Source organism: Canis lupus, chromosome 22, assembly GCF_003254725.2.
Source record: "Canis lupus dingo isolate Sandy chromosome 22, ASM325472v2, whole genome shotgun sequence".
NCBI classification, from domain to species: domain Eukaryota; kingdom Metazoa; phylum Chordata; class Mammalia; order Carnivora; family Canidae; genus Canis; species Canis lupus.
Genome location: NC_064264.1, coordinates 884,180 through 906,890, shown reverse-complemented (window position 1 = coordinate 906,890; position 22,711 = coordinate 884,180). Strand labels below are relative to the sequence as shown.

Sequence of the window (22,711 nt, the reverse complement as noted above, 5' to 3'; positions counted from 1 at the left end):
TGCTGTTTAAAAAATATAATTTGAAGTCTTATTTTACTCAGCATAGTTTTAGAAGAAGTCAACTTTATGATAAATGAATAGAATAGATAAATGAAGTTCAGCTTGTTAAGTATCAAAACTTGTTTTACCATTTCTTTTTTTTTTTAAGATTTTATTTATTCATGAGAGACACACACACAGAGAGAGAGAGAGAGAGAGAGGAGAGAGGCAGAGACACAGGCAGAGGGAGAAGCAGGCTCCATGCAGGGAGCTGGATGTGGGACTCGATCCCAGGTCTTCAAGATCACACCCTGGGCCGAAGGCGGTGCTAAACCGCTGAGCCACCCGGGCTGCCCTGTTTTACCATTTCTTACTGAGCTTTTTCTAAAATCGACCAACACATCCGTTAACATTTATTGAGCGTATCACATATGCCAAAAACTGGGTACTTTACTATATATGGTCTTAATTTTTTTTTCAGATAAAATGCATTGTGTTTTGGATTTTTAAAAAAGGATATCTTGGTCCTAATTTAATCTCTTCTTGGAAAGCTAATTGTTAGGCCCTTAAGTAATTCTGTGCTTAGAATTTTTGACTTTTATATTTTGATCTTATTACCTACGTATTCTTAATGTTTCCATGTCATTGAGAGAAAGGAAACTGATTTTTAATTGAGTGCTTATTACATGTTCTAGTTACTTTCCCATATATGTAAGCTTAAGAAAAACCTATAAAATAATAATAATTATTATCATGCCCATTTTATAAATGAAACGACTGAGGCACACGGAGTCTGAGCATCATGCCCAAGTACATACTGCTGAGTAAGAAGAGGAGCTGGGAGTGGATTATGGACCTTTTGGTCTCCAGCTCTTGTGCTCTTTCTATGCGGACATTACTAAAGAAATAGTCCTGAGTTAAAAGTGGGTTAATGGAGGAGACCTCTTCTCCACACTCCCACTCTCTTATTTTTCTGATTCTTTCCCATTATTCTAAAAGCAGATTTTCTTTCTTCCTTAATTAATTTAGCTATCCTTCAGCTACACTAGATGCAGGTAAAATTTAGAAAAAAGATAGAGCTTCCAAGCCTGTGGGTGAGGAACTAGGCCATGGGATGACCCAGGATTTTCCAGATTTAAAGGAGAATTTAAAAAGAACCCCTTTAGCTTTCATAAAGCCTTTAATTTATAGTCACAAGTAATTTTGTGTGTCTACAGCCAGGTATAGACTAAAGAATTTATCAAAAGTCTTATAGCAATATGAGTTCTTTACTCATGCTAAGCCTTCAAAATCCGGTGAGGGTAAATCCACCCCTCCATAAAAGCAATGAAAACATTGGCAGAGATGGCCAAAATCAACTTTTTCAAAACTCTTGAAATTAGCCAAGTCTTCCAACAATCTGAGAAGTGTTTATTCAAGAAAAACTGCTGAATCTCATTAAGCAGGGTCTGTGGCATTGTAACTTGAACCGCTCACATATCCCTCTCCTCAGGTCTACAGTAACCTTGAAAACCAGCAGTCTTGCAAACATGGTACTTGTAAAAAAAAAAAAAAAAAAAAAAAAAAACACGGAGCATTGCAACCACTGGATGGGACAGGCCTTGTTTGGAGCTTCTCAGAAAGTTTCATTCCCAGAGTATTGTCCCTGTTTGACCTGTCTTGCAGGTCCCTGGAAAAGCTGGATTGGAGCTCAGAACTTGCTCTGCAGAAAATGCCCTGGCCCCAGGGCCTTTGTCAAAAATAATCAGTGGCAATTGTTTAACATATCAGTTGTTGAGGGGGCTTTAGCAGTTGGGCAAATAAGAACATGGCCAAAAACTTAAAAGGGATAAGGTATCCTTAAGGGACTTTGAAAAGCTCTGACATATTCCTAGGAAATTAAAAGGCTGAGCATTTACTCAGGACTGTGTGCATGCCCAGGAAAGACCTAGAAGGCCCTAATCTCCCACCTCTGACTGATTTTGAGGCCCTAGGCAAGCAGTTAATAAAAGCTAAGGCAGAAGTTTAAATTGCTTGAGTGTTGCAGGCATGTCCCCAAACACATGCAGAACTCCTCAGCGAAGGTTGGGAGAAGGCTCATTTGTTCAAAACATTTACGGAAATCTCAGACTAATCGTTCACTGACCACTAAACTAACTGAGACATCAGTGGTTGCAGGGAATACAGACTTTATAGGATTAGTCCTGGAAGGTCACTAAGCAAACAGCAACTGAAATGATGACAAAAAGCAGCAACAACAATAAATCTTGGGAAGTTGGGGAGGGGAGTCTGATTTCCAGAATTGTCACATTAACTATTTTATTATCTAAAATGTCTAATTAAAAAAAAGGGGGGGGGTGTGGGACACCTAAAGAGAAAGGAAGGTAGGTTTATATACAAGAGAAAAAAAAGTCAATAAAAACTGTCCCTGAGAGGACCAATTGTTGGACTTACCCTGCCAAGTTTTTAATAAACTATTATAAATATATTCAAAGAACTAAGGCAAACTTTGTCTAAAAAATTAAAGGGAAGTGTGACAATGAAGTATCACAAAGCAGAGTGTATCAGTAAAGAGAAATTATAAAAGAATGTATAAATTCTGGAGTTGAAAGGTACAATAACTGAAATAAAAATTTCACTAGCAGGCTGTAGCAGATTTGAGCTGGGAGAGAAGAGAAATAGCAAACTTGAAGATAGGTCAATTAGGATGCGCTGGCCTGAGGAACAGAAAGAAAAATGTATTAAGAAAACTGAGCAAAGTCTCCTAGACATGTAGTGCACCACCAACATACCAACATATGTATAGTGGGAGGCCCAGAAGAGGCAGAAGCAAAGAGAATATTTGAAGAGTGCCCAGACACCTCCCAAATTTGATGGAAAACATTACATATTCAAGAATTTCAGTAAACTCCAAGTAGGATAAACTGAAAGAGCTCCACACCTACACACCTCATAGTCAATCTGTCAAATGGCAAAGTTAAAGAGAGAATGTTGAAAGCAGGAAGAGAAAATGACTTATCATGTATAGGGATCCTCGGTAAGGCAAACTGCTGACTTCTCATTAGGAATCATAGAGGCCAGAAATTAGTTGGATGATACATTCAAGATACTGAAAGGAAAAGCTACTGAACCAGGATTTCTGTATTTGGCAAAACTGTCCTTCCAAACTGAGGGAGAAACTAAGACATTCTCAGATACAGAAGAACTGAGGGGATTCATCACTAGCAGACTTGACCCCCAAACATCATGAAGGGAGTCCTTCAGATTGAAAGGAAAAGAAACTAGATGGTAACTTGAATCCACACAAAGAGTACAGAGAACTGGTAAAGATAAACACATAGCTAACTATAAAAGACGGTACAAATGTGTGTTGTTTGTAACTCCTTTCTGTCTAATTTAAAACACAACTTTAGGGGCATCTGTGTGGAACATTTAGTTGAGCGCCCAACTTTTAGTTGAAGCTCAGTTTGTGATCTCAAGATTGTGAGAATGAACCCCGTCTTGGCTCTGTGCTCAGTGTGGAGTCTGCTTGAGATTCTCTCTCCCTCTCTGCCCTTCCCACTCATGTGCTCTCCCTGTCTCCAAATAAAAAAAAATAATAAATCTTTAAAAATTACAACTTCATAAGGCAAAGAAAACCACAAACAGTTGATGGGCTTATATGAAGATGTAATTTGTGTGTGTGTGTGTGTGTGTGTGTGTGTATGGCACATGGTCTATTAGGGAGATGTGACGATTATTAAATGTTTACACCTAATAACAGAGCCCCAAAATACACGAGCCAAAACCTGACAGAATTGAAGGTAGATGTAACACACTTGAATAATAATAGTGGGAGATTTAAATAACCCATTTCCGATATGGCTAAAACACGTAAGGGGAAGATCATCAAGGAAACAGAAGACTGGACCAGTACTATAAAATGACTAGACTTAAGAGACAGACCTCTGTAGAACACTCCACTCGACAATTGTGTAATACACATTCACCTTAAGTGAACATTAAACATTCTCTAGAAGAGACCAACCGTATCATAGCCCATAAAACAAACCTCATTACATTTAAAAAGATTGAAATTACTCAATCAAAATATGCTCTCCAAAACCACTGACATGAAAATAGAAAGCAATAACAGAAGGAAATATGGAGAAATCACAAATATGTGGAAATAAATGACTTAACAGATGGATCAAATGAATGAAATGAATGAAAATGATACACAATATATCAAAAACATAAGCAGTGCAGGTAAATCTGTGTTCAGAGCGAAATATATAGTTGTATATGCCTAAAAAGGAGAAAGGTTCTCAAATAGCCTAAACTTCCAGTTCAAGAAACTAGAACAAGGAGAACAAACCAAACCCAAAGCAAATGTAAGGGGAGGGAATGAAGGTTAGAACAGAAATGAACAAAGTAGAGAAGAGAAAAACAGCAGAAGGAAAAAATCAAACCAATATTGGTCCTTTTGAAAAGATAAATAACATTACTGAATCTTTAGCTAGAATGACTAAGAATAAAAGAAGATTCAAATTGCTAAAATCAGAAATGAAAGAGGGTACATAACTACTGATCTTACAGAAATGAAGAAGGATCGTGGGGAACCCTATCAACCACTGTAGGCCAAGGAAATAGTTAAGTTTGATGAGGTAGACAAAGCCCTAGAATGGCATAAATTACCAAAACCAACTCTATTTCTTCAAACAGACCATCTGAATGGACCTAGAGCAAGTAAAGAAATTAGTAAATCAGAAGCTTCCCACAGAAAAAAAAAAGCCCAATCCTACATAGCTTCATGGTAAATTCCACTAAACATTGAACATATTAATGTTAATCCTTTTTAAACTTTTCTCAAAAAATGGAAAAAACATTTCCCAGCTCGTTCTATGAGGCCAGTGTTACTTTCATAACAACACCAAAGGCATAAGAAAAGCACAGATTGATGTCCCTCATAAACATAGATGCAAAAGTTCTCAGCAAGTAGCAAACCAAATCCAGAAGTATGTATAAAGCATCATACACCATGACCAAGTGGGATTTATCCTAGGAATGCAGCGTTGTTTGAACATACCAAAATCAATCAATGTACCATTTTAATAAAATAAAAGCCCCAAACCACATAACCATCTCAGCCTCAGAAACAGCATTTGAGAAAATATGGCGCTATTTCATGGTAAAAAACAGTCCAAAAGTTAGGAATAGGGAACTTCCTCAATCTAATAGAGGGCATCTATAAAAAACCCACAGGTAACGTCATGCTAACATATTTCATAGGAAATTTTCTTTACATGTTGAAATGAAAATACTTTAGATATATTGGGTGAAATAAAATATGTTACCCGCAGTTATTTTACCCATTTTTAATATGTCTCCTAGCAAATTTTAAATTGTAGAAGTGACTCACATTTGTGGAATCCTTTTTTTGTTCTGGACCCAGGGCCTCCAAGGTCTGGTGGATATGAACCCTAGTCCCTGTCCTGTGGGACTGGATGAGGGGAGGAGGAGAGGGGAGGATGGAGCCTGGGAATCGATGAAGTAGGCTGGTGTAGTTGGGGTGGGGTGGGGATCGTGGGGTGTAATGGATGCAGTCTTGCTCTGAGAGCAGGGGTTTTGTTTTATTCACTGCTGTATTCTTAGTGCCTCGGAATGTGACTGAGCTGGGAATAGAAAACTGGTAATAAAATAAAGTTTGGTGATAAAAAAGACTCAATAAGAGAGTGGTGTTTGTGACTAAATGGTTATTTATGCAGCACCTGATACGTGGTGCTGTGGGTACATGGACTCTAGCAGACGAGAATGTGGTTTAGGGAGGACCCCCGTGACATCTGATCACCGTCTGACCATGAAGTGGTCAAGGTGCTACAGAGGAATAAGGGGAAGTAGAGACTGGTCGTTGGAGTTTGACAGAGTTGGTTGTCGCCAGGCTTTTTGATCTTGCGAGGCAAAATCTGCCTGGTAATTTTTTTTTTTTACATGACTGTTTTTTTTTTTTAATAATAAATTTATTTTTTATTGGTGTTCAATTTGCCAACATACAGAATAACACCCAGTGCTCATCCCATCAAGTGCCCCCCTCAGTGCCCGTCACCCAGTCACCCCCCACCCCCCGCCCTCCTCCCCTTCCACCACCCCTAGTTTGTTTCCCAGAGTTAAGAGTCTTCATGTTCTGTTTCCCTTTCTGATATTTCCTACCCATTTCTTCTCTCTTCCCCTCTATTCCCTTTCACTATTATTTATATTCCCCAAATGAATGAGAACATATAATGTTTTTTTCATATTTAGGAAAGAACATATTTGAAGCCTGTGCTTTATGTAAAATCACCCTATTTACAACTATTGGCACCTAAAATCAATTTTTTTCAAATGTGCACATCAAACAAAACCCCGCTGTGGCTCGGATTTGGCCCAGGAGCCTGCTGAAGATGTCTCTGGTGAAGTGAATGCGTAACTCCTTTGACTTCTTAGGCATCAAAGCAAAGACCTCGGGCAACGCTAGGCGCAGGAAGGCCTCTCGGACCTGCTTACCTAGTGGTGTCCTCATCTGAAGGCCTCTGATTCCATGCATGTCCTCCTTAGCAGCTGTTGCACCTGGAGCCTACATCTGCATGATTGGGGGACGCGGTGTCCGTCTCTTCCGTGGAACGTCCATCAGCTCCTCATGGGAGCAGGCTGGGTCTCCTTTGCTCATCAGTAGTTAATAGATGAATGAGTGAAGTAGGCAGGAGACATGGATTTTACAATACAATCCATTCTATGGGGGCGCCTGGGGGGCTCAGTTCAGCATTTGCCTTCGCCTCAGGTCATGATCCCGGGGTCCTGGGATCCAGCCCCGCATCGGGCTCCCTGCTCAGTGGGGGCTCTGCTCCTCCCCCCCTTCTCCTTCCTGTGTTTTCTCTCTCTTGTGTCAAATAAATAAATGGAATATTTTTAAAAATAAAAAGATCAATAAAATCCATCCTATCATTAAAGAGGTAGAACAATTCTATCATTAAAGAGGGTAGCACCTCAGTGGAATCCTGTGTTGAAGGATTCAGTCCGACGGCGGGTTATTTTCTTGGCACAGCGGAGAAAAGCTGCTCCTCCCCTACGACGTGGACTTCTTCAGCGTTCTCTGCGCTGAAGCGTCCCGCAGTGTATTTCAGAGAACCTTGGCCTTTGCAGCCAAACGCAATAACGTCTGTATTTATTTGCACTTAGTAATTCCAACGTTCTTAGTTTGACGTTTTGGGCTGTAGCTAATCCTCTGGACCTAGTGCCCTTCCTGAGAAAAATGGAGACACTGCTTCCCTTGTATGGTTAGTCGTCAAAAATGATATTTTTTGGACCTTTGGTGTCTGTAAATTTTAATTCTTTTGAGCGCTGGAGGAAAGTTGAAGGAGACCTGGCAAGAGTCACCAGAACCAGAACTCTCCATTGAGGAAAAAAAAAAAAGAAAAGAAATTTAAAAAATCCATAACGTTCACCAAATTGAAGTCGGGAGACGGGCGGGCGTGCTGAAGGGGAGACCAGAGCGCGGCCGGGCCGGGGCCGGGGCGCAGCAGGCGGGAGCCACCCGGCGGCCTTCGGGAAAGTTCTTAGCGGCGCTGGGCGTCCCTCGGGTTTGTAAGCCGCACGAAGGAAGGTCTGAAGAGATTCCTACAATCAGACCTGCGTGGCTCCGTGTAGACCATCCTCAGAACCACAAGGCGACAGCGCGGGCGGGCAGGGTAGGGCGCGGCCCGGGCCGGGCAAGGGGCCGTGAGCCTCCCCGCTCCCGTGGGGCGAAAACGTCGACGACTAGTTCCTCTCGATCCTCTTATCCTTACGAAATGACACGACCTTGAAATTTTCTTTTTTTTCCCTTATTTTTTTTTAATTCCGGTATAACTAACTCAGATGTGTTAGTTTCAGGTGTGCAACACGGTGGTTCCACAGTGCACACGTTACGCGTGGACTCCTGACCCCTCACATGCCCTCTACAGTTCAGAGTCGGCTTTTGGTTGGTTGGTTTGCTGCTTTTTCCTTTACTAATTTGTTTCTTAAATTCCAAATATGAGGGCACCTGAGTGGCTCCGCAGTGGAGCGTCTGCCTCGGGCCCAGGCCGTGCCCCCGGGGTCCCGGGATCAAGTCCCACCTCGGGCTCCCCGCAGGGAACCTGCTGCTCCCTCGGCCTGGTCTCTGCCTCTCTGTGTGTCTCTCGGGAATAAATAAAATCTTTTTTAAAATCCAAATGTAAGTGAAATCATATGGAAAACAGTATGGAGGTTCCTCAAAAAAACCCTGAAGCCCCTAGAGTCACCGTAAGACCCAGTAATTCCACTACTGATGTTTACCCAGAGGAACGAAAACCCTCACTGGACAAGGCCAGGCACTGTGCGGGGCCGCGGCCTTCACGACGGCCGAGGTGCGGCCGGGCCAGGGGTCGCCGGAGAGGGTGCAGCCCGGGCGAGAGCCGTTTGCGGCCACCTGACGGGGCTGGACGCTGGGGTCGTCTGCTTGTCTGTTGTTAAGGGCCAGCTGGGCTCTCTCTCCCCGGTGGGAGCAGGATAGGGGGCACCCATCTGCCTCTCTCCCTCGGGCCTGCCTGCGTCTCTAGGGTGGCCTCTACAGGCAGGTGTGGTGCTCACCTTTCTCAGTGAATCCGAAAATTGCTGCCTTCGAATTGGGGGGCACAGATTTTGACGTTGCGTGTGATTATTGATAGGGTTAGGTCCTGCCGCCTGTCTGCCGTCTGTCTTGTGTGTCCTCCAAAACGTCCGTCTCGTACTCCCTTTCTGCCTTTTTGGGTGAATTGAGTCTTTATGGTTCTGTTTCACCTCCCATGTTACCTTATCAGTGACAGCGCTTTTTGTTCTTTTTGTTACTTCTGGTGACCCCTTGGGGTTCGACGTCCCGCCCCCCGGGGGCAGGGGAATCTCCCCGAGGCCTGACCCGTGGCCACGGCCTTCCCGCCCTGCCCTGGCCCGCGCGCCTCCCTGTCTCCCGTTTCGCTGACGTCCACCTGGCAAGCCCCGCACTACTCGTGTTGTCTGTGATCTTTTTTTTTTTAAAGATGTTATTTATTTATTCCTGAGACCCTCAGAGAGAGAGGCAGAGACCCAGGCCGAGGGAGAAGCAGGCTCCTGCGGGGAGCCCGAGGGGGACCCGATCCCGGGACTCGGGGTCACGGCCTGGGCCAAGGGCAGGCCATCACCACTGAGCCCCCGGGTCGTGATCTTTAAAGCGAGTCCAGTGATTCCTGGGACCGTGTGGCCTCCTTTCCCAGCGCCCTCCGTGCCGCCTTCGGTTCGTGCCTCCACCCGGCCGCCTTGCTTTCGCCAGGCTTCCTTCACGTTCCCTGGATGGCGGCCTGTCTGTGGTTCCTGCTCTCAGCCCTTGCGTGCCCCAGAAAGTCTGTTTTCGCCCTCATTTCCCGAGGCCGGTTGCTCTGGCATCTTCACGTTTTCCGTCAGGACGTCCGAGTCGCCGGTGTGGCCTCTGGCTGCACGGTTTCCAGCAACCAATTGCTGCCGCCTGTAGCTCCGCGCCGCCGCCCATCACGTGTCTCCTTTAACTCGCTCTTAAGATCTGCCCCTTTATTACTGGCTCTGAACCATCGATTATGTATAGTTTACGCCTCTTTCCTGTGCTTTGGGTTTAATTGAACTTCTCGAACCTGTGGGTGTGCTGATTTCATCAGATTTGAAAATATTTAGCCATAATTTCTTCAAACATTTTTCCCTTCCCCGCATCCTCTCCAGTGACACGTAGATTAGTAGGATGTTTGAGTCCCCTCCCAGCTCCCTGATGGGCCACTGATTTTCCATTCTTTTTTCTCCGTGTTTTCATTTCACCTGGTTTCTGTTGCGATGTCTTCAGTTCGTTAACCTTTCCTCCTGCCATTAATCCCATCTAGCGTAGTTTTCATTTCAACTTGGATCTTTTAAAAAAACCTTCTGTGTCTCGACTTAATTTTCAGTGCATGAGGAATGTCGTCCTTCTGCCCTTGCCCGATCCTTCTAACATCCATGTCTAAGATCAGGACCCCTCCCTCAATCATTGATTCTTTTATTTTCCTCCTCGTGGGCCATTTTCTGTGGCTTTGAACGCCCAGGAATATGCGACTCAGTGCCAGACATCATGAATTTTACCTTTTGAGTTGACGAATATTTTCGTGTACCTCTAAGTAATCTGGAGCTTCCCTCTGGGCGCAGGGAAGGGGCTCAGAAACGCTTTGGTGCTTTTCGGTCTTGCTTTTTAAAGCCCTTCGTTGGTGCTACAGCAGAACTTAGCTTGGGCCCTTGGTTTCCTGCTGCTGAGGCGAGACCCTCTGGGTGCGTGGAGGGTGTGGGGGCGCCCACCTGCCCGGCGCTGAGAGCCCTGTGCCACCAGGCACCCCTGGCCTGGCAACCACGGGGCGGCCTCTGTCCTCGCAGGTGCGTCGGGGTCTGCGTCCCAGGACTGCAGCTTTCCCTTGTGCACGTCTCTGGGGTTTTGTTTCTTTGTAGCTCCCTCCTTGCCCGTACGCTGCCCTCTGAACTATGGCCCTGGCGCCTCTAGGACCTTCAGCGCCCCCTCTTCTATCCAAGGAGGCCACCCGGCATCATCTGGGGCCTTCACTTCTGCACTCCGGGCTGCAGACGTCCCCAGGCAGTAGGCGGGGGCATTCGGGGGGCTCCCCTCGATCGTTGCCCATTTCTCGGGAATCACCGCTCAGTGTCTGGAACTTAACGGTTTTGTATATTTTGTTGTTGGTGGTGGTGGTTTCAGGTGGGAGGATAGATACAGTCCTGTTACTCCATTTAGTTGCAAGTGGAAATCTCAAAATCAGGTTTTTTTTCCCTTTATATAGTTAATGTTACTCTTATTTTAAGAAGAAAGCTGTATTTTAACCATTTATGAAGAAACCGATTTCTAATCACGCTTGCTACATTTAAGCATGTGAAGATCTGAAGTAGGGGAAGGGAGTGGGGGCCAGAGAAAATAAAAACCATAAAGAGCCGCTCCTTACTGCAAAGCTCTCTGATTTGCGATTTTGGGGGGTTGTTGCTCTGCTCGATGATCGGAGCCCCTTTGTTCCTTCTGGAGAGAGAGTCTCTAGGAGTCTGGGTGCATTCAAAATGCGTGGAGGATGTTATGAATAAAATGGCCATCGTGGTTTGATCTACACGATTAAAACTTTGACAGTAAAATATTGTAGAGGACACATAATGAGAGAGCTTACTTCGATGGATATTGAAATGTATTTTAAAGCTGTAATAATCAAAATTTTGAAATAGTAATGCTAATAAAGACACAGACTAGTGGACCGACATAGAATTCCCATACGCAGACTTATAAGTGTAGTTTAAACACGTAGCCTAAAGGATCTGTTCCAGTCATGGGTTTTTAGAAGACAGCATTGGTACAACTGGGCAGTTCATTGGGGGGGAAAAAAAAAAGAGTTGGATCTCCTCTCCATGTCTTCTACCCAGGCGTATTCCAGATAGATTAAAGATACATTATTTGGAGAAAATAGAGGTGGTGCATATAGGCTTGAGAAGGCCTACGTAGGACATAGAGGGTACAACCGTATGGGAGCTCGAGAGTTTACAAAGAAAAACCACGTAAACAGAAGGGAAAAGAAAAACAGAGTAAATAAGGTGAGCAACAAAGCAAATGTCTTACTTTTACAAACTTATTTCTTTTCAGAATATTTAAAAGATGCTTCAAAGAAGATGAAAAGTGGGCTTATGTTTGTAAAATTGGTGAACCCATGTTCAGGTAAGCTTTCCTCTCCCCTTCTCACATAGCAGTAACTTTAAGGTTTTTTTAAACATTGCTGCCAAAAAGTCTGTATACTTATTTACCTTCGTACGTCTGTCCTTCCTTACTAGCTTTTAAAGGTAAGACAGCGTTGCTGGGTGACAAAAGCAAGCTTGATCTGAACATTTTTTATTTCTTTCTTATTTTTTATTTCTCCTTCTAAATCTGTAGAACTGTTCGCTCATCAGAAATGCATGCAAGATAAGAAGTGGTGTGTTTAGTTTCTCTCTGAAAACAGACTAATCTTTAGCTTTCTTAAGCCAACTCTTCTTAAAGCAGCTATCCAACATTAGCCTCCACTTAACATTCATTTTATGTTGTGAAGTAAAATAATCAGAGTAAAACAACAAATACAACAACAACAAAAACAAAGTTTTCTCTTGACCTGCCAGGATTTTGAGTGTTTTCATTGTTAGTGGTACTTCCATTATTTTGTTCTGACCAAAAGGCAGTGTATTTGTTCCCAGTCTAGAAGTGATTTTTTAAATAAATTTTATTTATTTATTCATATTATTTATAAAATGAATTATTATTATAAATTCATTCATTAATAAATGAATTATTATAAAATAAATTTTTATTTAATTCATTTTATTATTATTCATGAGAGAGAGAAAGAGGCAGAGACACAGGCAGAGGGAGAAGCAGGCTCCATGCAGGGAGCCCGACGCGGGACTCGATCCCAGGTCTCCAGGATCATGCCCTGGGCTGAAGGCGGCACCAAACCGCTGAGCCATCAGGGCTGCCCAAGTGATTTTTTTTTTTTTGATTTTTTTTTTTTTTAATATAAAAAGCGTTGGGGATCCCTGGGTGGCGCAGCGGTTTGGCGCCTGCCTTCAGCCCAGGGCATGATCCTGGGGCCCCGGGATCAAATCCCACGTCGGGCTCCCGGAGCGTGGAGCCTGCTTCTCCCTCTGCCTATGTCTCTGCCTCTCTCTCTCTCTGTGACTATCATAAATAAATAAAAATTTTAAAAAGTTAAAAAAAGAAAGTGTTGTGTACAGAGATACATATTCTATGGCAACTAATTTCATTTTGACTCTATATTAAGTGCATTTTGTGTTTGATTTTTAGGCAAAAACATTAAAATATTCCATAAATACATAGTAGTATTGATGCACCTCCATGTGGGATTATTTTTTCATTATTTTACAAGATGTATGTTAGAAAGTTGTAATTGATTTTATAAGGTTTTGAGTAGACATCTGATACGTAACCAATTAGAGCGTTGTGCTGGTGGGTCGGTCCTGAATAGTAAGAGCAAAGGAAACCCAATGGGTGGTGCCTTATTGGTGTTGATGGAAAGACATCATTGGAGGCCACAAGAAAGGCACACATTTCTGGCTTCTTCCCGTGTCCTCTTCCTCAACGTGGAGTTGAATTTGAATTGAAAATGGAATCGGTCAGCTATATTACCTGAAACTCCTCATTACACATCAGACTAAGTTGAGGCAAGCAATTTTTTTCAAGCGAAGTCTTTGGTAGCAGTAAAGGGTTGTGAAGCATGCAACAAAAGTAAAGGTGCACAAAAAAGACTCCTTGTAAAATTTATTTTATGTAAATGCCTTTAAACAACAGAGGAACAGGGCAGCCCTGGTGGCGCAGTGGTTTAGCGCCCCCTGCAACCCGGGATCGAGTCCCCATGGGGCTCCCTGCGTGGAGCCTGCTTCTTTCTCTGCCTGTGTCTCTGCCTCTCTCTCGGTCTCTCTGAATGAATAAATAAATAAATCTTTAAAAAAAAATAAAAAATAAACAACAGAGGAACAAATGTTTGCATTTACTACATGACTGTGGAAAAATAAAGGCTAACGTTTGCTGAGCATTTACTACGTGCCAGGTACTGTTTTGAGAACTCTGCACGTGCTCTGCCTTTATAATCCTTGCAAAAACCTGTGAGGTCGGTTCCATATTGCTCCCACTTTACAGAGGTGGAAACAGAGGCACAGAAAGGTTTCCATACCTTCCCCAAGGGCACACGCCCAGCATGTGGTGCACATAGATTCAGACTCGAGGTCCTTCCTCGCCCAGAGCTGGCCCTTGGGGTCCCCACGGGAGGAGCCACCCGCCAGCTCCGTGCATCTGGCTGAACCAGTAGGTTTGGGCAGTTTAAGAACGGGTTTCTCTTAGTGACCTAACCCAGGAGTCAGTGAGACGCTTTGTAGCAGTTGAGATGAATGACTTGCGCTTTTTTATTTATTGGTTTGAGTGAGGATCACAGAGCTGGAAAATAAGCATCTGTCTATGATAGCCACACGCTTTCCTTGGAGCCAGTTCGTGTAGAATGTTTATGTTCATAGTAGGGACACTCCTCAGAACTGTGGGACAGCCTGGACAGCCTCTTGATGCTCCGTGCGTGTGAAAACTTACAAATAGGGATCCCTGGGTGGCGCAATGGTTTGGCGCCTGCCTTTGGCCCAGGGCGCGGTCCTGGAGACCCGGGATCGAATCCCACATCGGGCTCCCGCTGCATGGAGCCTGCTTCTCCCTCTGCCTGTGTCTCTGCCTCTCTCTCTTTCTCTCTCTGTGACTATCATAAATAAATTAAAAAAAAAAAAAAGAAAACTTACAAATAAAAACCAGATTTGTCTTAACAGGGGAAGGAACCATTTACTTGTTCGATCTGTGTCTCCAGCAGCTGTTTGAAATAAAAGTTTTCAAGGAGAAACACCATTCTTGGTTTATAGACCAATCAGTCCAATCAGGTGAGTGACTCGTGTATATATTTCCATTCACCAAACACCTACTTGGTGTGGGAAGGCTTTCCCACCCTACACGTGTGGAGGCACAGGCCTGGCGGCCCAGTTCGCAGTCGGGCCCATGCCGTGGCTGCCTGGGCATCAACAGGGTATAATCCAGGGCAAGGGGAAGATCATTGGAGCAAGTTAAGATCAATATCCAGCATATCTTACATAGTAGGACAATTTAAACTAATAACTCTGCTTTGTGTCTTAAAACACTGATGGGTTCTTAGAAATTAGATGATCGGGGAATCCCCGGGTGGCTCAGTGGTTTGGTGCCTGCCTTCGGCCCAGGGCGTGATCCTGGGGTCCCGGGATCGAGTCCCGCCTTGGACTCCCTGCATGGAGTCTGCTTCTCCCTCTGCCTGTGTCTCTGCCTCTCTCTTTCTCTCTCTCTCATGAATAAATAAAATCTTAAAAAAAAAAAGAAATTAGATGATCGTTCTAACTTGGGGGTTTGCATTATATGGACTGGGAACTCTGTTCTTCTGCTAGGCACTTCTGAGGATCTTCACATTTTAGTAGTAGCATTTTATTCCTTTGCAAATGGATACTGCTGTTGCTTTTAAAATAAAATAGAATATAACAGATTTTTTAATGCTTTGTCATATAAATTATTACTGCCCTCACCCACATATCCCCGACATACCCAGCACCAACATTCTGTTTCTTTTACTGGTCCTCTGATTTGGGGGCAGCATTGACTCAGAAGGAAAACGGATACGATGTGTTCTGATGGTTCTAGGAGTGGAGAGGTGGGGGGAGTCGGGGATAGTTGAGGCATTCCGCGTTCCCTCTGCCTCTTTTCTCATCGTTTTTGGAGAGTATTTTTGTATTTCTTTGTAAGCCCTCTGTTTTCTCTTGGCTGTGTATGTCTTCACTTAGTGCCAAGATGGAAAGGCCACTTTCTTCTGAGACATTCCAGAGCAAGAGTTTATTGCTGGTGACAAATTTCCTATACCTTCGTGCCTAAGAATATGTATTGCACATTTTGGCTTTCGGTCGCCAAAATGCAGTGGCCGTCTGTGTATGTAGTCCGGCAGGTGGAAAGTCTGCATTCCCTTTTATTGTTGCTGCTGTGCTCGTTGATCTGGCAAAATATGAAAGTTCCAACTCCTAACGTGATGCACTTGCAATTGGGTTTAGCTTAAAGAGACACAGTAACACCCAGATGAAACTGGGAAATATTGATCACCTCTCCTGGACTGTCAGAGCTGGTACCTGCCCCCCTCCCCTTTCTTTTTTAATGGACCTTATTTATTCAAGTGGTTTTAGGTTCATAGATAGCAAAGTGCCTGCTTTTTTCATCATCGTCTTCTTTTTATTTTTATTTTTTTTATCGTCTTCTTTTTAAACTCAGCCTTGAAAAGAGAACTGTTTTTAAGAATAGCCACCAGGATATTGTTTTCAGACCTAGAAACCGGTTCCTAATTTCTATCGTGGATGCCTCATATAAAAGGAGCTTAGAGCTTCTAAGAGGTTGTTTTCATAAGCTTCTCTTCTACTTTAAAAAGAACAATCAACTAATATAATGTGAAATTACTCTCTTAAATTTCCTTTCACTTACTATGAAATGGAATTGCATATATAATTTAGGGGTTAGAAGTTCTTGGCTGTAGAGGTGGGTTGCTCTGTTAGGGAATAAAAGTAAGTACGTATGTTCCCTGAAACCAAAATAAGTATAAAGATAAAGGAATTGTTTATTATTCCATTTGATGAACTATATCTTCTGGCTTATGGAAGAGAGTCTGGGATGCTTGGATGGGCTGTGACGAGGGAAGAAAAGTGGGGAATGGATAGACTAGTTTGTTTGATTTGCCTTTTTTCCCTGGATAGTACCATGAATCTTACTACAGAGTGTCCTGTTTCTTATGCTCAGTCTTATTATTAGGCTCTCTTCCTCATGCCTTTTTCTCAGGGAGTAAGAGGATAGGGTGAGGTTTGAATAGGGCAGGGCCTCAGGTGGGGAACCACTTTCTGAGCTTTAAATCATTGGCAGTTTCGAGCTCTTAACCCACAGACCATAAAAAGAGCTATGTATGGAGGGAAGACTATTGCTTGCCCATGGCTTCATCCTCAAAAAATAGGAAATTACCTTTTACTGAAGCTTTATAGGTAAACTTATACATACAGGTCTCCTAATGTTTCCCTGGTTCACGTTCAGTCAGTGTTTCCCCCAACTCTTGCCCCTTATTTGGGATGGTGGGAAGACCTCTGTTAGAAATGATTTCTAAATATTCCATATCTTGTCTCTTCATTCATCCTTCGGTGGACACTTAGGTTGTTTCCATCCCTTGGCTACTGTAGATAATGCTGCAATAAACATCAGGGTGCATGTATCTTTTTGAATTCGTGTTTTCTGTTTCTTTGAGCAAATACTCAGTAGTGAAATTCCTGGATCACGTGGCTCTTCTATTTTTACTTTTCTAGGAATCTCCCTCCATACTGTTTTCCACAGTGACTGAACCAATTCGCATTCTTGCCAATAGTGCACAAGGGTTCCTTTTTCTCTGTGTCCTTGTCAACACTTGTTATTTCTTGTATTTTTTATTCTAACCACTCGGACAGGTGTAAGGTGATATCTCATGGTGGTTTTGATTTGCATTTTCCTGATGATGAGGGATGTTGAGCATCTTTTCGTGTGTCCGTTGGCCATCCGGAAGTCTTCTCTGGAAAAATATCTATTCAGGTCTTCTGCCCATTTTTTAATCAAATTATTTGTTTTTCTGGTGTTGAGTTGTATAAGTTCTTTATGTATTTTGGAAATTAACCCTCTATTGGCTGTATCATTTGCAGATATCTTTTTCCATTCAGTAGTTGCCTTCTCATCTGGTTGATGGTTTCCTTCAATGTCCAGATCTCTTTTTTTTTTTTTTTGGGTGGTTCCAATAGTTCATTTTTGCTTTTGTTTCCTTTGTCAGAGGAGATATATATATATGTGTATATATATATATATATATATATATATATATAACTAAACTAAAAAAATCATAGATATATGTTCATATATATGTGAAGTTCATATATGAACTTCAACTAGAACAATACATATGTATGTATATTTACAATGGAATATTATTCGGCCATAAAAAATAATGGGATCTTGCCATTTGTGACAACATGGGTGGACCTAGTGGGTATAATGCTAAATGAAGTCAGTCAGTCCAAGAAAAATACTGTATGATTTCACTGATAAATGGAATTTAGGAAACCAACCAAGTAAACAACAAAAGAGACAAACAAAAAAACACTTTTTTTTTTAAGATTTTATTTATTTATTCATGAGAGAGACAGAGAGAAGCAGAGACACAGGCAGAGGGAGAAGCAGGCTCCATGCAGGGAACCTGATGCGGGACTTGATCCTGGGTCTCCAGGATCACATCCTGGGCCAAAGGCAGCGCCAAACTGCTGAGCCACCCAGGCTGCCCCCACTTTTTTTTTTTTTTTTTAATAAAAAAGATATTCTTTCTTTATTTGAGAGAAAGAGAGCATGAGTAGAGGATGGGAGCAAGCAGACACCCCACCGAGCAGGGAGCCCGACATGGGGCTCAATGCCATGACCCTGGGATCATGACTTGAGCCAAAGGCAGACACTGCCTGAGCCACTCAGTCGCCCCAAAAAAGACTCTAAAATACAGAGAGCAAACTGGTGGTTGCCAGAGGGAAGGTGAGTTGGGGGGACGGCTGGCTGAAATAAAGAAGATGAAAAGGTACAGACTTCCAGTTGTAAAATAAATAAGTCACAGAAATGAAAAATACAGCACAGGGAATATAGTTAATGAGACTGTATTAACAGTGTTAGGTGACAGGTGGTGACAACACTTAGCACATTCTGCCTTTCAAAAGAGTTCTATAGAAAATCCTGCGCCTGATCCAGTTTTGGTAATTTGTGAATGGATAAAGAAGCTGTGGTCTATGTATACAGTGGAATATTCCTCAGCCATTAGAAATGACGAATACCCACTATGTGCTTCAACATGGATGGAACTGGAGGGTATGATGCTGAGTGAAATAAGTCAATCGGAGAAGGACAAACATTATATGGTCTCATTCATTTGGGGAATATAAATATTAGTGAAAGGGAATAGAAGGGAAGGGAGAAGAAATGGGTAGGAAATATCAGAAAGGGAGACAGAACGTAAAGACTCCTAACTCTGGGAAACGAACTAGGGGTGGTGGAAGGGGAGGAGGGCGGGGGGTGGGGGTGACTGGGTGGCGGGCACTGAGGTGGGCACTTGACGGGATGAGTACTGGGTGTTATTCTGTATGTTGGCAAATTGAACATCAATAAAAAATAAATTTATTATTAAAAAAATCCTGTGCCTATGTAAGAAGAACTTCTGAATTTGGAATTCCACGTATATTTTTCAAGGAATGGTTTCCACATTGGGATTAAGATGAAATAACTAAGTTGTCTTTCCAAGACATTTAATTTCCTTTGTTCTCTTTTTAATCTGTAGGTGGTCTGCTCCACTTCGCCACACCCATGGATCCTCTATTTCTGCTTCTCCACTACCTCAGAAAGGCTGATAAGGAGGTGGGTCTCCCTGTTGGGGTGTTAACGGTGAGGGGACGACGGAGTAGGGTGCTCTTCGGCTGAGCTTCTCTCTTTGCTCCCCGTGACCCAGATGTAGAGTCCCCACAATTCAGACGTCGTGTAATTTAACTCAGGTTGGCATCTTTGGTATAGAACATGGATGGGTACCAGGTGGGCTGGGATGGCTTGGAGCACCTCCACGCCTGAGAGCCAGCCCTGATCTAGTTTTCCTGTGACTTCTGAGAACGGCCGAGCCCTCTCTGCCACGTGCCCGGCTCGTTTGGCAAAAAGCCTAACGATGAAAATGTTATCGTGAAGTACTCATTAATTTTGAAATACAGTACAGATGTTAAGAAACTGACCTCAGGCCTTCGGGGAGGAAAGAAGACTTATTTTCTTTCATTTCCTTCTTTGTGAGAGACTTTAGGTAAACTGTGGTGTGCCTAGGAAAAGCTCATTAATGGGGCTGCTGCACCCGAGACTTTAGGGATCCCAGTTGGGATCCACAGGATGAAGTTACCTGTGCAGTGTAAGGACAGACTTCACGGAGCGATAGTTTCAGCCAGAGGTCCTGCGGCATTCTGCTCTCAGGATACCTTTACACTCCTGACAGTTTCTAAGGGTCCCCAAAAGCTCTTTGCTCCTAATTTTATCTATCAGGATACTGATACATTCGGATATACATTCTGATACATTGATACATTAGATGTATCATGTATAGATTCTGATACATGTGTAGAATGTATAGATTCTGATACATTGACTGCATTAGAAATGAAAACTGAGAAATCTAAAAATAATTTTATTAGTTTATTTTGAAATAAAAATAATAAGCCCATTACGTGACAACATAAAGATCCAGTGGAGGGTGTGGCACTGTTTTCCATTTTTTGCAAATCTCCTTGATGTCGGGCTCAATAGAAGACGTCTAGGTTCTCGTATCTGGCTCTGCATTCTATCTGTTTCCACGTGTTTCGGTGGAAGTATATGAAGAGTGTGCAGCCCCGCAGAGATGTGTAGTCGGAAAAGGGAAGGACGGTGTAATAGGCTCTTTCAGGTAACTGTGGATACTCTTGTTTGAAACCACTCCAAACATCGAGGGGGGTGGTTTCTGAAACGTCAGTGGCAATACAGAATCTGAAACCCCGTCAGTGAAGTCCCCATGTGCTGATTATGTGAGTCTGTTGGTCTGTCTTGCACCGAGAATGGATTTTTTTTACCCACATATGACTTTGTAATATCACGCATTGGGATAGTCACTGGGAGAATACTGTTCCGCTGGATTCTGCAGACCTTCCACGTCTGGACACACCTCATTGTCTCTCTCTCCGTTGTTGCTGTCACCACCGAGTCATTGGGAAGCTGTCACGGCAGCAGAGGCCACTCTTCTACGATTCTGATTTTCACTTGGAAATTAAAATTGTATCATAGGCTACAAGTACTGCCAGTCTTTTCCTTGAGGTGACGGGTTCACTTTTTTGATGTCCAGCCAAATACCCAAGTCTGAACAGCCATAGTCCACGATGGTTTTTTCCAGTTGAAAATGGTATCCTACAAAAAGGGGAAAAAGAGGCCATTTCTGCTCCTGGCTTAGTGATGCAAGGACATTTTCTTGAGGTCATCACGATGCCTGGGTAGCAGAAGGGCTTTAGCATCACTTTTAACACATGGAATATATAAAAGATTTGTACTCAGGGTCAAGGTTTAACCAAAAAGTAATTGCTTTTACTCCTTAATCAAGGATATCCTTCAGTAAAACTGTTTTTTTCTCTTTTTTTAACTGCCCTGCATGGCAGTGGAGAGCACAGGAGCTCCTGGTTGAGCACAGGAGCACAGGTTGGTGCCACGGCCATGGCTGGTGCTCAGGAGGCTGCACCTCTGCCCACCTCTGCAGGGCAAATGTCAACACAGTGAAAATGCACATAGTATCTTAGCATTATTGTGAAAATGACCTTGAAAAAGTATTAGAGACTCCCAGGGATCTACCAACCACAGTTGGAAAACCTGTGAATTAACAATTTTAAGGAAGAAGTGCTATTTAAACTGCTTGGAAGAATCTGGGTTTTTATATTCTGATGTTTGCTTATTGTGTAAATGTTTTTGGGCTCATCTTACTTAGTCCTTAGACCAAATTTCCAGAACTTCCATACAGTAGGTCTGTCAATTTAATTTGCTATAAAAACTGAAAGCAATAAAATGGACTTGAAACTTTAAGTCACATTTTCTCTCCTGATGCAGCTTAGCTTCTTGCATTCTCCTCCTTCCCTACATCCTCCGTCCTGGCATGTGGACCAGGGAGGTTTTATTCCTCGCTTCATCCATGGTGCTCATCATCTGGAAGCTACCGTGAGCGAGGCAGTTTAAGGTATATATGCAATGAAGCTAGGAAGTCTTCATCTCTAGGGAGCAGGAGTGGTTCTGGTCACCCCCAGAAGGAAGGACCTGGTTGTATTCAGTTCAATACTTGAGTTGGCTCCCATTTGTTTTCTGGGATGCATGAACAGAGAGAAAGCCTCTCCCTTCATGTTGTGGGGGTGTTTGCCGGTGTCCCGCTAGGACCACGACTGTAGCAAAGTAGCCCTCAGCCGGGCCCCCTGGGAGGCCCGAGGGTACCGTGGTTCAGGTCGACAGGGACAGCGAAGCAGAAATCCTGCTCAAAGTGGTGGTTGGCTTTCGTTGTAAACTGTCTTACTTTTTCTCCTCAAATACCTGATGCCCTATAAGATAACTCATGAGACATTTAGGTATTTCCTTCCTTCCCTGCATTTTAGATACGATCTTGTCCTATTGAGTTCAAGGATATTGGGATGCGCTTTTGAAACGTTGACCTGATCTTTTGTAATCATAAAGTTTAACACCAGAGAGATTCTTCTTTCTAGCTATCCCAACTGTTACTGACTTTATTTCGAAGCAGGTTGCTATTGAGTTTCCTTTTGGGGCCTATATGGTAAAGAAAGGGAGAATGAAATATTAATTATGAAATTATTATTTTTTTAACACATAGTTGGCTTTTTTTAAAGATTTATTTATTTATTTATTCATGAGAGAGAGAGAGAGAGAGAGAGAGAGGCAGACACAGGCAGAGGGAGAAGCAGGCTCCATGCAGGGAGCCTGACGCGGGACTCCATCCCGGGATTCCAGGATCGCGCCCTGGGCCAAAGGCAGGCACTAAACCGCTGAGCCACCCAGGGATCCCTAATTATGAAATTATTATATCATTACTGTGTGGCAGTCCATTATATATAATCAGAATATTGTTTTAAACTGCTAAATATTGAAAATATTGTTGACCGTGAAAGAACGTAGATTAAGGTAGATATCTAGAGACAGCAAGACTTGGGAAGTCTGCGGATTATTCTTACTATCTGATAAAAGCATTTAAGGCATTTCTTGCCACTTGTTGACTTAAAGTACTAGGAGCCTTCACACCTGCTACTGAATGAACGAGATTTCACCCTTAAAACCAAAGAAAGCTATATTTGCAGTGAGAAAACTGACCAGATGGTTTCTTTGTCTTCCGATGAGGTTGTCGCCAAAACAGAAAAGCAGAGTGAGCTAGCAGTGGGACATGGGCAGGGCCATACATTTTCTATAAGGTCCAGTATCTCCAAGTCAGGGCACTAATCATTTAGACAGACTTCACCTCTCCACGCTCCTGACAGTTCAGTAAAAACAACCTGATTGGGAAGAAGAATGTTCTGAATTCCTGTGTGTGTG

General features: G+C 43.0%; 1 protein-coding gene across 5 annotated transcripts in view; it reads left to right on the top strand.

Annotated features, from left to right (window-relative positions):
- The window catches only part of RNASEH2B (ribonuclease H2 subunit B), a 58,891-nt gene that overhangs the window by 10,987 nt on the left and 25,193 nt on the right, over positions 1-22,711 (top strand). For 3 of the 5 annotated variants that reach the window (XM_025478392.3, XM_035704525.1, XM_035704527.2), the window contains exons 2-4: positions 11,606-11,677; positions 14,314-14,421; positions 18,918-18,994. In XM_025478392.3, coding sequence (XP_025334177.1) covers positions 11,606-11,677; positions 14,314-14,421; positions 18,918-18,994 — 257 coding nt within the window. Of the gene's footprint in view, positions 1-11,605; positions 11,678-14,299; positions 14,422-18,917; positions 18,995-22,711 lie in introns of those variants that run through there. The other 2 variants (XM_049099262.1, XM_049099263.1) reach the window with 2 other exon arrangements.